This window comes from Centroberyx gerrardi, chromosome 1, assembly GCF_048128805.1.
Source record: "Centroberyx gerrardi isolate f3 chromosome 1, fCenGer3.hap1.cur.20231027, whole genome shotgun sequence".
Taxonomy (NCBI): Eukaryota; Metazoa; Chordata; class Actinopteri; order Beryciformes; family Berycidae; genus Centroberyx; species Centroberyx gerrardi.
Window position 1 is genome coordinate 5,813,198 of NC_135997.1, and position 16,020 is coordinate 5,829,217.

The 16,020-nt window shown below is 42.9% G+C and overlaps 2 protein-coding genes across 2 annotated transcripts; one reads left to right on the forward strand and one right to left on the reverse strand.

Annotated features, from left to right (window-relative positions):
• Nucleotides 1–2,845: 2,845 nt before the first annotated feature.
• Nucleotides 2,846–4,799, reverse strand: LOC139909191 (gonadotropin subunit beta-1-like). The gene is made up of 3 exons (XM_071896179.2): nucleotides 4,754–4,799; nucleotides 3,683–3,866; nucleotides 2,846–3,049 (listed from the first exon to the last, which is right to left on the reverse strand). The coding sequence occupies exons 2-3, from the start codon at nucleotides 3,839–3,841 to the stop codon at nucleotides 2,846–2,848; spliced, it is 363 nt and encodes a 120-aa protein (XP_071752280.1). The 5' UTR covers nucleotides 3,842–3,866; nucleotides 4,754–4,799.
• An 8,516-nt stretch (nucleotides 4,800–13,315) lies between these two features.
• Nucleotides 13,316–15,340, forward strand: kcna4 (potassium voltage-gated channel, shaker-related subfamily, member 4). The gene has a single exon (XM_071896167.1). The coding sequence runs from the start codon at nucleotides 13,316–13,318 to the stop codon at nucleotides 15,338–15,340; it is 2,025 nt and encodes a 674-aa protein (XP_071752268.1).
• The last annotated feature ends 680 nt before the right edge of the window (nucleotides 15,341–16,020 follow it).

The window sequence follows — 16,020 nt, forward strand, 5'->3', positions numbered from 1 at the left end:
AGACATGTTCTTTTTTTTTTTCACCGCTTGCTAAAAATAAAATACCGTCACAACACCCTCATATGTGCCCTTGTGATGTCATTGTCCTCTTCCATTTCTTCACCCTACTTTAGCTTTAATAGCCCGTTTTGCAAACAATAACAAAATCAATTTTTCATCATTTGCGACTGCTTCTTCATTTCCCCGTGGCAATAAAAGATGTGCATTCATTCTGGAAAACAGCCAGAGATTTCATTGTTAATGCCTTGAAAAAAAAAAAAGGAAACAGCTAGTCACGCTCCCTCCTACCAGGGTCGTTACTGTTGTGCCCTAGAGCAGAACATATATCGCTAAAATAAGCCATAACATGATAATGTGACGTGATGTTTGCTGCTTTTCTCAGTGACAGTGACTGCTTTTCTCTCCACAGCGCTAACGCTAACAAAACATTATATCATTGACCTGAATTAGGTGTCGCCCACGCTGAAGAAGATCTCGTTAGGGTAAAGCCGTGGTGTTTTCCCAAATGCCAAGATTGTAGGCAGCAATTAGCAACATGCGATATTAATGAAGTGTGTTCAATGTCATTAGCAGGTGCCTCAGGTTTGTCTGCCTCTCTGGATTAATAAGACGTTATGCTAACAGTCTGCAGCCAGCCTGAGACGCTGCTCCTCCTTTTGGCTCAACACAAGCTGTTTCCATATTATAAAAACAATGACAGTGTGCAATGGACATTAGGGTGGGGTGCTACTCCATTATTCTTCTCATTTCTCTGCAAAGATGCCCATTAGTTCTGCCATAGTGGCATTTTGGATTCCGGTTTCCAGAATCGTGAAGAAAAAGGCCTCAGTTTAGGATGAAAACAACGCAGTCCTGCAGACCGAAACATACACTGATTTTCTCCCCACCTTTGAGATTTGTTTGACTTTTGTATCAGGGTAGACAACATTTCATATTTCCGTTGGCTGCTAATACAAAGTAAATCACTAAGTCTTCCTCAAGCCAAAACAGACTATATGGGCTATTTCCAGTTTCTGTTGCTTGAGGCAGCGTGATGTAAAATTAACTAAACAGGGTGCGTGTATCACAGGCCTTTATCGCCAATCATACACCATGTCTGAAAACTGCTGAAGGGGAAGAACAGCCAATATTCGGAAATGATGGACTCTGGAGGTAATACAGTGTGTGAGAAAACAGAATGTACTCTGCGCAGGCTTCGGCATTCATCGACAGCGCAGAAAAAGGTAAAAAGCGGCAACAACATCATGTAGGTCAAGGTAAGGCCAACTGCATAATGGCTGAAGTACAGAAACATGCCCAATGTCACTTTTTATTATTTTCTATCACTTTTTCTGTATAGCATTGTGCATGTTTTTCACTCTAACACTTCATGAGAATACTCAAACTCAGAGAATAGTGCGACATTCTGGCATTTTAAGTGTACAGATGAGAGAAAACATTTGCTACCAAGTCATTTTTAAATGTAGTATATTGAACAGGGCTACACTTAATACATTGCAGTGGAGTATAGGGGATAGAGGCCCGGTCTTTTCAGTGCTAGATGTCGAGCAGAGATGAGACTGGGCTCTGTTTTTATACGATGACCAGGCTCAGCAGCTCCAACATCCCTTTCTCAGGATGAAAACTTGAATCACAGGGTTATTAAATTGTTGGGGTCAGTTGCCTTGGTCAGGAAACAAAAGGGGGATCTGTGGGTGGGACATTTAATCCCTCTGTCAGCCTCTATCACTTTAAGGCCATCCTGCTGTCTCACTACTACGTGTACAGGCAGTTTCTTTCGCACTGACTTTTCTGCTGTGCTGACAAATTGTTAGAGATGTTAAAGACGAGATGAAATGAAAAATGCCTTTTTAACCCTTTTAGATCACATCCCCGGTCATACTGTGCACCTATTTAACAATATATGCCAAAAAAAATACTAAAAATCAATTTCATTGTATTCTTATATCAAAATTCAATCATGTTTTCTTCCTGTAAAACAAAATATGCCGTGTGCTTACTTAAGCATGCCCGTAACTAATTTCAACCAATAATATCATGACATCCACCCATCAATCAATCTTCAACTTTTAGCGCACAGAGCTAAGAGGCTAAGATTCATTACTTAGCTAGCTAGCAACAGCACACCCACTTTTCAACGTTCAAATCAAATTCCTCCCAACGTTATGTCCCGCCTGTCTTTCCTGTTTCACTCGGAAATACGTCACGATACGGAAGTTAGATACTCTCGAAATGCCGTTTCATCTCGACTTTAACCCCTTGCGCCCTGAGTTTCCCCTTAAGTAGCTTCAAAGTTATAAAAAATACTACTCTTTCCATACTGTGAAACAATGTTGTATACATATTCTGTATCTGCTCATTCCCACGCTTCATTGAAGCTATAGCTCCTTATATTGAGTGAAATATTCAAACCCAAGACGCTGCACCATTACATCAAATGGAAAAATCCAGATGTCTTGTGCATCATTTTATACACATTTCCCTGTACTTCAGCTTGACATATTTGGTATCTTTGGAAACCTTGGGATCTTGACTAGAATTTGAAATAAAGTGAGAACATGTTTGTAATGATGGTCCTGCATGAGGGATCTTAGGGTAGAAGGCAATGCTCTTTGATTAAAAACAGCAGTGTTCTTGTGTAAAACAGTAGCCTCTTTCATATAATGATTGATTTTATGAAGTAGAGACAAGATAAAGCAACAAATGTCAAAGCTATAGTAACTTGACTAACATATGTTAAGAGAAAAAACCCAAACTGTTTAGTGACAACTGTTTATTTCAGTACCAAATCAATAAAGTGTCACTGACAGGAAGGTATTAAGTGCAGGTTGTGTGATTGTGTTCTTTAATAGGACCAGCAGCTCGGTATGTCTCCTGGAAAACGCCCGCAGTAAGTGTTTCCTGTTTCACACGCGGTGCACATGCAGTTCCTGGCCACAGGATAGCTGACCGGCACCGGACAGCCTGTAATGTGCTTCACCTCATAGGACCAGTCGCCGTTGCAGATCCTCTGTTCGGGCCAGTTATCATGGCCTATGTAGACCGGATCCTGTCATTAACACCAACAGACGACATTATGTGGTCAGACGCAGAGTCACACATAGTTTAACAAACTGAAAGAAAAATACCTTTGTACCAGAAGAAGATAACATTTTTTGAATAAGAATCAGGAGGTTTCTAACACTGGACAATTGTAAACTATTATAACTTCAGGAATATGCATTTGACTGCTGACCTCTTCCTGCACTCTGCACTTTAATAACACAAATATGCAAATGGGCAACTGTTAATCTGGTAATCTGTCCGGTCCTGTTTTTGTTATGTTATATGTGTATTCTAGTCTTGTTTTTAGTGTTGTTTGTAAATAAAGTTGAACTGAATTGAATTGAATTGAACTGAAATGAATTGCTCTGACATTGTTTACATTGGGTTGCATAAAACCATTTCCCTAAACCTTAGCTGATGTAAAATGCAGTCAATAACAATTTCTAAATACCAAATCTATTCATATTGGACTAAAACAGCGTGTACTATGGTTGTTCTAAACATATTCATGCATATATTGACTCAGAATAAATGTATAGACCTAATTCTTACAAGCAAATGCAGCTTTATAAGTTACAGACTGTCACTTTAGACAGTCAGAGCGTGTTATCAGGAACTTCATCCCATCATCCTTTACCTCCTGGAAGCACTGGCCCGCACACATGGTGGTGTAGACGGACTCGCTGCTGCCACAGCTCTCCACGGTGATGCTGATGTTAGTTGGACGGCAGCCGAAGCTGCAGCCCTGCCCCGCCCCCGCCAGTGCCAGCATCGCTGCCATGACAACCAGCTGCATCCTCGGCCGGGTGCAGTACAGACGCCTGCCACAAGGGGGGATCAGCCTTCACATCAGATATCATGACGAAGGAGGGTTCAATTTACATGACTATGGATCCAACAAATCAATGTAGATCTATAGGAGGAATTTAAGTTTGACTACTGTTCCCCCTCAATTTTGCACCTGACACACTTCTGTTCCTACATAGACAAAACACCTACATACGATCCATCATCACTGATCAATGTCTCACACTATCATCTTTTTAATCACTTTTTGAAACTCATTTATATAGACTTGCTTTTATGTAAAGACCTTTTATTATTTGTTTTTGACCTCGTTTTTTATGACTCTGCCTTGTTTCTATATTCTTGTTTTATTGCTTTTGCTGTTGATTTGTGGTGTTTTTCCATCCTTTGCAAAGTGTTTTGTAACTGTTTTGATAATCATAATAATAAGCAGCTCAGCTTTTCCTCAAACTGCCAAAATTAAACTCTCCGACACAGACTTTCATCCTCACATTTCTACCAAGTTGTCAAGATATGTGATGGAAGAATTGGCACATATTTAAACAATTATTTCATTTTAATTATTTTGAACCAATTCCAAATTGTGTGTCAAAGCATTAAAGGAGCCATTCTTTGTGTATTTTTTAAGCTTGTACGTGTAAAATACATACACAGTAGATACACGTTGATATTATTAATGCAACAAAACAATTATGAGGGAATTACATCCATCACAGGTATTGCTGCAGCTGAAGAGTAAAGTCCGCCTGTTCCAAGTTCAAATCTATTTCATACTTTTATACATTTTTCATATAATCTCACTATGCAATTGAAACTTTAGAATTGCATCATAAAAACATGGCCAGTTTTCATGTCATCTACATCAAAGTGCATGCATAGCAAAATATAACATAAAACGCACCTGTAGAGCTCTTTGGACTTCAGTTGCGAGTCTTGTTTCTTCTGTCGCTCTCTAAACATCTGCACTGAAACGACTGTCCTCACTGTAACTTAAATAGGGCTGGACATAAATCCTTTTAATCCCTCTAGCCTTGGCATGGTGCTGTTTTTCTTACCTGTTTAGCTGTAAATGCAAATACCCGTCTCTTTCCCCCAACAGATTAGGGAAGGCCTGTGGCTCAAGGTCTCTCCTCCTACACATGAGGAGGAGCGAGTCCATATCTTTAAAAATCTACTGTAGAAAATGAGTGAAAGGCTTAGATGGACCACAAGAAAAACATCTGCCCCCACAGTAAGAGATGGAAAACTCATATTACCTGTAATTAATTTGAGTTTTTTCAGTGCATCACACATCCTTGTGAATGTTTGCAGTTTAATAATGAATACAGATCATTTGTGAAACTAAAACATCGACATAATAAAGCCACTGACTGCAAATTCTTTTTATTTAAGGTGATCTCTTGAAATGCACTATGACTTTTTGACTAAGCCTTTTGCTCAGTTGATAGTAATGTGACAAAGAAGCTTAGTGACTTTTTGTATTTTTGTCACTTTCCATTGCCCTACCTATGGAATAAACCTGATAGAGACATGATTGAATGGTGTTGACAGAGCGAGATGTTAGGGAGCGTCGGTAGATAAGCTGAAATGAGTTTGCCTGAGTTAAGGATCGAGAGGACGGCCCAAGAATATGTAACCTTCAAACATCAGCCTTTTATTTTGGGCAAACATCCCCAATTGTTTCCTGTGCATGATCTGAAAACTGATATATCAACTTCCACAAGAAGCTCGCATGCACTCTGGTTCCATATAAACTGGAAATTTACAAATATTTATAAATCTTTCTTCTGACAATGGATGGAGAGAACAGCTAAGTTTTCACCCGCATCCCTTTTGTTCAGAGCAGCTGAAGCGGCCCGAGACTCGAACCAGTCGGTGTCTGTTTTGGAGCTGCAACTACTCTCTAATCTGCTGCATTCAGTAAAGTTAGCACTGCAGCACAAGCTGGACAGTCTGCAGTGACAGTACAATATAACTACTTGGGCGGCAGCCATGGTTCATCTAACTGCTGCTCCGTCTGCCCTTGCAGCCACCGGGGACGCAGATTCCCTGGCATCCTGCTGGACTGCCATACCTGCCTCGCAAGCCCGCAAAAGGTTTTTTATGGTGTGTCATCCTCGTCCTCTAAGGTGCTACTTCCTCTATGGAACTCGCCGCTGAAATTCATCATTGTTAGCATGTATTTTGCCCTTAATGAACAGCAGCGATAGTTGATTAATCTTTTACTCAGAGTAGAATGCATCATTAGTCATTTTCTGAGGAGCCGGCATAACAGCTGGTAATTCCTCTTAAAATGAGCGCATCTGCACTGAAAATTGATTAATTAGGTGTGAAGCTGAAACCAGTACATCGGTGCATGCAGTGCATTGATATGTTACTTAATTACATAAACGTCTTATTTACGCTCAACCTGTATAGTGAGCTGGAAAGGTGAAACTGTACCATCATCAGCTTTAGTTTCAGAATAAAAATATATTTTCCTCGAGCCATATCACATTTCACTGCTCTCTTTTATAGCCAAAACAAGAGAGAGCAGCCTGTCCTGGCCACTAATCTGTAATGTCACATTCATGTCCAGTGGGAATCAATTTGGAAATGATGGAAAAGGTGATGGTTTCAGGGCCCAGGATGATTTTCTGGCTCATAACTCTTAGCACTACTATATAAAAAACAGCTCCTTTGGGTGTAAAAACTCCAACGAGCTTTATATATGAAGCCACAAATAAACCGGCTCCGAGCAGCACATCTTGCTGACATCACAGATTTGAGTCATTGGTTTTTAGCTTTGGAGGAGTGTTCTCCCAGTTTTTATCAACACGCCGTAAACACTGCCATAACGGGATCGACAGTGTCCACAAACCCGGGCCCACTCGGTCACACCTTGCTCCCCCCCCCACACAGCCCGTCCTCCTCGACTGCTCCATCTGCTGCGCGTCCGTCCAGAAACAAACTCCTCCAAATCACTCTGTCACACACGGAACGCTCACCCCAGCACCAGACCCTGAACGCCCCCTCAGCCCGTGTTTTCACCCTCCTCCCATCTGGTCTCAGCACACGCCTCCACAGCGCGACCGTGGACAAGACTTTCATTTGGAGGCTGTGTTGGATGTTGCAGGGTGAAGGCTGAGTGTGGAAGTAGGTGGTGTTTCTGTGTGTGTGCATGTGTGTGTGTGTGTGTGTGTGTTTTGACTGCTGGGGAGTCTTAAGTGTGTTGTGTACAGAGTTGGAAAACAAATTATCCTTGAGGACAAAAAGGATCATCTATCTATCTATCTATCTATCTATCTATATCTAACTGTCTATCTATCTATCTATCTATCTATCTATCTATTGAACTGTCATAAGCTGGAAAAGCATGCATCCTTAAAATGATGATATTCCCCTTCAACATCAGCACAGGACTCCTTGTATGTATCTAATAATGAAGCATTCGTGTGCTGGTGGGAAAGTCTGACATCTGAGACTTCAAATTTAGCTGCTAAACAAGACCGCATTCACATGCTATTAAAGTCGGAAAATCAAATACGGAAGACAAACTATTCACAAACACGGATATCCTGAAAAGAATGATGTGGATTTGGCCGCTTCTTGCTTTTAAAAAGCACTTACAACAATTCTACCAGTTTCTTCGCAAAGAATGAGGACAGAAAACACTTATATGTGGAGTATAAGTGTTTTCTTAAACACTTATATGTGGAGTATAAGTGTTTTCTTAAACACTTATATGTGGAGTATAAGTGTTTTCTTACTGCTGACTGACACACAACTTGATTTTCCCACCATGCTGAGAAAGTCAAAAGTCATCATTGCATCATAACTCAGAAACTCTGGGTAGCAACATTTTCTCTGTATTTCCAGCTTCATCAGCCAATTTTGACTGCTGTTCGTGTGAAATTTAGTAGGAAATGTTTTTACGATATATCCGACAGCACATGAAGGCAGGGTCTGTCTTTTCCTGGTTTGAAAAACTCATTGCCGGGCCGTGAAGAGGAACAATAGGGTTAGTTGTAAATAGAAACACATTTTTAGGCATAGTGTACAGTAGCTTGCAATTGATGGTGTTTATACACTGCAAAAAGTCTCCATCTTAACAAGTCATTTAGTCTGTTATTGAGTCCTAAAAAGTTTCTTAAAATAAGTGAAAAAAATCTGCCAGTGGGGTTAGACAATTTCTCTTGTTTCCAATGCAAATCAACTTGTTTCAAGAATTTTGTAGAATCAAGTGTCATTTTCTTGATAGTAGTGCCTTATTCTGACTTGTTTCAAGATATTGACACTCATTTCTAGAAAATTCCTGAAACTAGTGAGACTGCATAGGAAACAAGTGGATTTATCTCACCTCATTGGCAGAATTCTTCTCTCATTTTAAGAAAAAAAAAAACATTTGAAGACTATGAATATGAGACTAAATGACATGTTAAGATGGACTTTTTTGACATGACTACAACTTAAAACTGAAAAATACCAAATGTTTTTTTTTATTTGGCTTTTGTGGCAAATCAATAGAGTTTAGTAAACTGGATTAGTTTGCTGTGTGTGTGTGATCCTATAAGATCCAGAAGGATTTAGTCAACAGATGCACCTGTTCTGCAGCTCTGGCAGCGGCTCAGAGAGCATCTTAACTCCTGTGACCGCTGCAAGTGCAGCTTCTCTCCTTTGTTCACTCTATCACCCCTTATTATTACTGACCTCACAACTCCCCCTGGTGCTGACAGAGGTGGTTGCTACATAAAGTGCAAGGGGTGAGTGTGTGTGTGTGTGTGTGTGTGTGTGTGCGTGTGTGTGTGTGTGTGTGTGTGTGTGTGTGTGTGTGCGTGTGTGTGTGTGTGTGTGTGTGTGTGTGTGTGTGTGGTGGGTGGGAGGTAGCCTATATATTGTGGAGACTCGAAAATTGCTGATCGAATGTCTTGGGTACTATCTGAAGTACAGAGCGAGGGAGAGAGAGAGAGAGAGAGAGAGAGAGAGAGAGAGAGAGAGAGAGAGAGAGAGAGAGAGAGAGAGAGAGGACGACTGAAGTCCAGCTCTTTAAAGCATCAGTGAGTGATATTTGCATTGTCAGCAATATTGATTATTTCACAAGCATAAGCATCTGGATTGGATTTTACATATTTTATCAGATTTCCTCTTATGAAAAAGAACCATCGTGATCGTATAAAACATTTTGGAAGGATTCTACACAAATACCACTGCAGAAACCTAAGTCCCTACAGGAAAATCATAGTGATACCACTGGAGATAAAGAATATCCTCAGGTACGATTAGGTCGATAAACTCACTACTGAGTAGCACAGACACACAAGTCCCTATAGGAATATTCAGACTCTGGAATACCTGACTCTGTATCTCCTAATTAAATTATTTGGCTCCTGATTGCTGTGTATCACACTACCAGGTTTGTTAACCTACAGAATTGCACTATTATCAGCATGATCAAATTAAAACATAGGTTAAAGGTGCAATGAGTGAGATTTTTACTGCCCCATAGCACAAAATGAGCATATCTGCAGGGTTTGATAGGGTTGTTGATCAATACCAGTGACTCAATGATTACTTGGCCAGGTGCTGAGACTTTCCGGTCCTTGCTCTGTTTCGGAACAAACTCTCTGCCCCACCTCCTTGCATTTTCAACTTCTCAAAGATGGGGAACAGTGGTAGGAGCGAGCGACTGGCATTGCAACACATTGATAAAGCAGTATTATTATTATAGTATTTTGTATTGTAATACATTACCTCTTCACTAGACATTTCTGTTGGATCTCTGCTCTGATTAGCTAGCTTACTCGTCTATATTGTGAAAATGTGACTTTATTATTTTTGTCAATTACAGGCCAAAGCTGTGCCAGAGAGCTGTCGATGCTGTTGCAATTCCTTGGTCACTGATAAATGATTTAATGCCCCTCGAAGATAAAAGGTAAAAAGAAGCTAGCATTTATTAAGTATTATTCTTACCACAAAAACATGGAATAGAGGGAATTGTGGGTTTGGTTTGGGTACTATACACCCTAACCTAATGAAAAAGAACTAGATTATTCCAGTAAGGACTTATAGTATGTCTGTGGTACTCAATACTTGTTACCTAAAAAAGTAATGCATTACTAATTACTTATTACTTTTTCAAAGGTAATATTGCTCTACTTATTACTCCCTGAAGGCAGTAATTTGTTACACTATTCACCCCCCAAATTGCTGATTGCATCCAAACAACATTAATGTCCAATGCTCATCCTGTTGCTCAATGAAACCAAAGTATTGGGATCACTGCAACCCAGAGAAAGTAATACTGTGAGAGGACAATGAGTAATTATGAGGAAAATGAAGCAGGAGATGGGGGGTGAGATATAGTTTTTGAATAATTCAACTCAAATCTCATATTTACAGAGGGTGATGAAAGTAACGTGTTATTTTTCGGGGCTGCACAATTCTGAAATTGAAGTAGCATGTATAATTCATTACACTACTCGCTACAGGGAAATATAATGACATTACATTTAGATTTTAGTCATTTAGTCATTTAGCTGACACTCATCCTGAGCGACTTACACTGAGTGAGTCGGCAGGGGGTTCAGTTTCTTGCTCAAAGGCACTTCAGCAGGAAACATGGCTGCTGCTGCTGCTGGGATCGATCCTGTGGTTGGGGGAATAGGGGTGCTGATTACCAGGGAGGGAGGGACTAAAATGTCTATTTGTGTGTGAATAAGTGTGTGAATATTTTATACTTTAATTTCATACTGCTCTGGTTTTGGAGCAGGGTTTGGTTGAAACCTACAAAACTGTAAACAAATTACACTTTCTCAAAAATATGACACAGCAACTGTCGTGTTATCAGAGACAAACTGGAACAAGCAGGAATAAAATTTGTCTAGGTTTTTCCTGTGCAAACTAAAACAAAACTGTCCTTCCTATGGGACTACTGGTGAAAGTATGATGATGGCAACCGCTGAGGGATATCAGGGTAACGCCTGTTTGAGTTGTGGATGGGTAGACATAGATGTTTATCGTAGCAGTAATGGTGGTGTGGGGAGGAAAGGAAAGTGAAGGGGGGCCCAGAGTCACTTTATGTGCACAGGATCCTTTCCATTATAGCTACGCTCCTGCATCGAACCTATGTTACTAACAGGTTACCACCAGTGTTAATGTAATTCAGCAATGATTTTATTACATTTCCCAGTAACAAATAGAGTAACGAATTCAACTACAGTTTCAATCTCAATGATAAGATAGTAACCAATCAGAAAATGAGTCATTCTCCCCCCACCCTGGTTTGTTTTCTTCAGGATTAGTCATCCTTCTCCCAGCTAGATTAAAAGGGGAAATGGCAGAAAAATTAACTTCCTCTGGGTTTAACTTTCCCCACCTAGTTTTATTTCATTGAGCAAAAGACGACAAGGACATTGGACATTAATGCTGTTTGGTTTCCTTGATCGTTCACTGGGGAGATAACCCAGTTATCCTGATTTTTGAAGGGAAGGGAGGGACAATTTTGAGGGCGTAACAGAAAAGTAATTAAATGAGTAGTGTTAGCGTCCAGCTACCTTAGGAGAGAAACGTCAGAAAAGTTGACTTCTTCTGGGTTTGAAGTATTCCCAGTTGCCTACTTTGATTTAACTGATGACAACAACCTTCACAGGGGAGACAACTGAATTAATTATCCTTATTTGTGAAGGTAAGTCAGGACGAAATCTGCCAGTTTGGGGGGCAAAACTGAAAAGTAATAGAACCAGCAGAGTAAAGAATCACCGCTCCCAGTGAATAACAAGCAAGGTAATGACGCTACTTTTGTAATTAGTAACGAGTAAAGAGTAATGCATTATTATTATTATTATTTTTTAGGTACCACCCCAGCAGGGCTGATGAAGGGCAGAGGCTCCAGTGTGAGACTGCAGCACGGTGCGTAGTGACCGGCTGTATCCACTGGGGGAGGACCGAGCACCGCCTGCGCTGCGGTACATGAACGACTTTAGTCTCACCGAGGCTCTCCATCATCACACACACAATGGGAGAAATACAGGAGTGTAGGTAGGGGCAGCGGCAGACAGACAGATGTGTGATGCTCACACTTAACCATGGGGGCTTTTTCCCCTTAACGTCAAGCCAAACTTTTAGCCATCCTCGCATCTTTCGAGTGTGACCGGGCGGAGCTGTTGATGCCAACTCGCTGCATGCACACCTGCTTTTTCTTTTTTTTTTCTTTTTTTCTTTTTTTTGGGGAGGTGGGGGCATTATCGCTGCCAGCACCAGGATCGATGCAGCAGAAAGGGGGGCTGAAGTGGCGATAGATCCTGTTGAATTGAGACAAGACAAGACGTCGAGGCGCAGCCAAAAGTGTCCTCTCAGAGTGCGTCAGAGCACGGATGTATAGTTGATGATATGGTCGCTGGTTGGTTACGACGAGGGATTGTAACATTCCCCCAAAAACAAGACGGGAATTTGGGCAGAGCAAAGAATTGCATCCTCACCTACCTCCAGCACGTTTTTCTGTAGGGGGCTGAGACGATATCGGCTGCCCCCCCCCCCCCCTCCCCCCCTTTCAGATGTAAGTAAAAATGCCAGCATGAAGGGTGGTTATCTTAATGAGCGGAGAGAATTTCGTGCGTAATGTCTGTCCTAAACATAATTGTCTTCCATGCAGTCATCTCCGAATGCCTTGATGTTCACTGAATAATACAAATAATAATAATACTAATAATGATAATAATACAAATAATAATAATAATGTTTTACCGCGTTTACTCATAATCCAATAGATGCGTAGTATCCTAAGTGGACTATGCCGTCGCCAAAACAACGGACATCAATATGAATACATCATTTATGTCTAACCGAACTGCTGTTTTCTCTCTTGTCTTCTCTCTTCTCTCAGTTGCCGAGAACGTCAGAGGAATAAAAGTCATTCAGATTCACCGGAGCTACATAATAAGATCAAAGATCCAGTTTTCTCATCACATAAAATGGCAACCAGGAGTGACCACGGAGAATCAAAAAACGCATTTGGGTGCAAGCTGTGGTAGTGGAGACATTAACCACCTGATGGGCACGGGGGACGCTGCATGGGAGAGCTTGTTTTGGTGTAGCTTATTGACTTGGTGATTTATAATGCTCAGCAAATAACGGACGCTGCAAGTTTGACACACAGAGGGTCTGCGTGATATGCCACCGGCCCTTACAGTTTTGGTTATGGTAATGATGTCATAAAATATTGGAGGCCTGTACCTAAACAGGAAGGTAATCAATATCTCCTATCATGTAAGTAATAGCATGGACTACACTCAGCATGGACCTTCCTGAGGTATACTAGTCATTCTGACATTTTTGGCCTCGCATTAACAGCTGATTGGTCAAACTGGTTGATGTCTCATAGCCTCTCTGTGCGCCTCGAGCCGCAACTTTATCCTCTGGCCTGCATCCACATCGCCCTGAAGGGATTACTGTAACGTTCAAGGACCGAATCACTCTCTCATTTAAAATGGAGTTTGCTATGGTAGGTGCGGACGGCGGGTGCAACAGTCACCTGCCTTACGGATATGCCCAAGCTCGCGCACGGGAGAGGGAGCGCGAGAGGGAGCGCCAGGTTGCCCAGTCGCGAGCGGCGGCCGCCGCGGCTACTGAAGGTGGAACCGGTGGGGAGGGAGGAGGTGTGGGGGGGTCCGCCACCTCCTCCTCCTCCTCCTCGAGCGCTCATCTCCTTAACAACCACCAGCATCAGCCTCGCGCCGCCTCCTCCTCATCCAACGCCAACAACAGCAGCGGCGGTACCGCCTCGCGCCCCTCCTCCTCGCAGCCGCCACAGCACCAGCACGAGCCCGAGCAGCAGCAGAGAGTTCTCAGAGAGCGGAAAAAGCAGCGCGGCGTCGGACGGTGGAGACGGAGCCGGACGACTCTCGGCGGGGATCTGCGCCACTCCGAGTTGGCGCTGCTCGGTTCCGAGGAAGACATTATGATAGAGGAGGAAGAGGCCGAGGGCGCCGAGGAGGAGGAGGAGGAGGACCGGGGCAGCAAGAGGTCGAGTTTTCTCTGTAACATGGATGATGAAGAGGAGACCGTCTCGCTCACTGACAGGCGTCCCCAGTCTGGATACGAAAATGTTTACAGTGAGTACGGGTGCTGCGAGAGAGTTGTCATCAACGTGTCGGGTCTGAAGTTTGAGACTCAGCTGAAGACGCTGACTCAGTTCCCGGACACTCTCCTGGGAGACCCCGACAAACGAATCAGGTACTTTGACCCGCTGAGGAACGAATACTTCTTTGACAGGAACCGACCGAGTTTCGACGCCATTCTTTATTATTACCAGTCAGGGGGGCGCTTGAAAAGACCAGTCAACGTCCCTTTTGACATCTTCTCCGAGGAGGTGAAGTTTTATGAACTCGGGGAGGAGGCGATACTGAAGTTTAGGGAGGATGAGGGTTTTGTCAAAGAGGAGGAAAAACCTCTGCCGGAGGACGAGTTCAAACGCCAAATTTGGCTACTTTTTGAGTATCCGGAGAGCTCCAGCCCTGCGAGAGGAATAGCAGTCGTGTCCGTGTTGGTTATAGTGATTTCCATCGTCATTTTCTGCTTGGAGACGCTGCCAGAGTTCAGGGATGATAAAGAGTACCTACAGCCACGACACAACTCGACCCAACCTGACCACGGATTTACTCCTTTCAACGACCCGTTTTTCATCGTGGAGACGGTTTGCATCATTTGGTTTTCGTTTGAGATTATAGTCCGCTTCTTTGCGAGTCCGAGCAAACCTGCTTTCTTTAAAAACATTATGAACTCAATAGACATTGTATCCATTTTGCCTTATTTCATAACTCTCGGCACGGACCTGGCCCAGCACCAAGGCAACGGGCAGCAGGCGATGAGCTTTGCAATTCTGAGAATAATCCGCCTTGTCAGGGTGTTTCGCATATTCAAACTGTCCAGGCACTCCAAGGGGCTGCAGATCCTGGGTCATACCCTCCGGGCCAGCATGAGGGAACTGGCCCTGCTCATTTTCTTCCTGGTCATAGGTGTCATCTTGTTCTCCAGTGCGGTGTACTTCGCGGAGGCGGACGAGCCCACCTCTCAGTTCACAAGTATCCCCGACGCGTTCTGGTGGGCCGTGGTGACCATGACCACGGTGGGCTACGGAGACATGAAGCCCATCACTGTCGGTGGGAAGATAGTGGGCTCCCTCTGTGCGATTGCGGGCGTGTTAACCATTGCCCTCCCGGTGCCGGTCATTGTGTCCAACTTCAACTACTTCTACCACAGGGAGACCGATAATGAAGACCAGACGCCGGTGGTGGAAAGCATGCCTCCGGGCTGCCCGTATTTCCCGGACTTTCTGAAGAAATTCAAAGGCTCGCCCTCTGGGTCCTCGCTGGGCGATAAAGCGGAGTATATGGAGATGGAGGAGGGGGTGACGGAGTCGCTCTGTGGGCTGGACAAGAGCCCGAGTAAGGGGAACGGCACAGACATCAGCAGGAAAAACAGTAACTCAAAATCCATTCAGACTGATGTGTGATTACAAATAGATTCATTTCTATAAAGAAGAAGACGCCCTATAAAGATACTGTATGCCCAACAGCAGGTGGTCACCCTAAAACACGTTTTACGCACGCGTCAGCACGCGCGCGCACGCACAAGCAAACACACACACACACACACACACACACATACACATGCACGCACACAGTTCACAAATTGGCGGGTTAAAATGTTTCATTTCCCCTCATGGCTACTTAGAATGAAGATATCTAAGAAAAAAACAGATTCTCCCAAATCAGCTTCGCACTGGCGAACCTTTAGGAACAATTATGACCAATGTTTGCCTGATGGGTTGATCAATTAGGCTGGCCTGTGCGGGCTTCCAAATCTGACATGAAATCAAAAACACAGAAGACAGGCTAATGCATTCGCACTTTATGAGTTTCATTTGTCAATAACAGAAAGGGTAAGATGATCGTTTTGCTGTTATGCAATAAAGTCAAATTTGTTTGCACTAATGTAAAATTTGCTCGGGTCTGGCAGACTTGGACGTTTTATTCTGAGAGACAGAAACTGTAGGCCATGAAAATGGCAATAATTTAGTCATCCTCTGACCACTTAGCTGAAGAATGTTTGTTTGCATACCTTCCTCAGAGACAGCAAACTAAGCCTATTAATAACCCCTTTCATAAGCTGTCAATAAAAATTGGGCTCCAG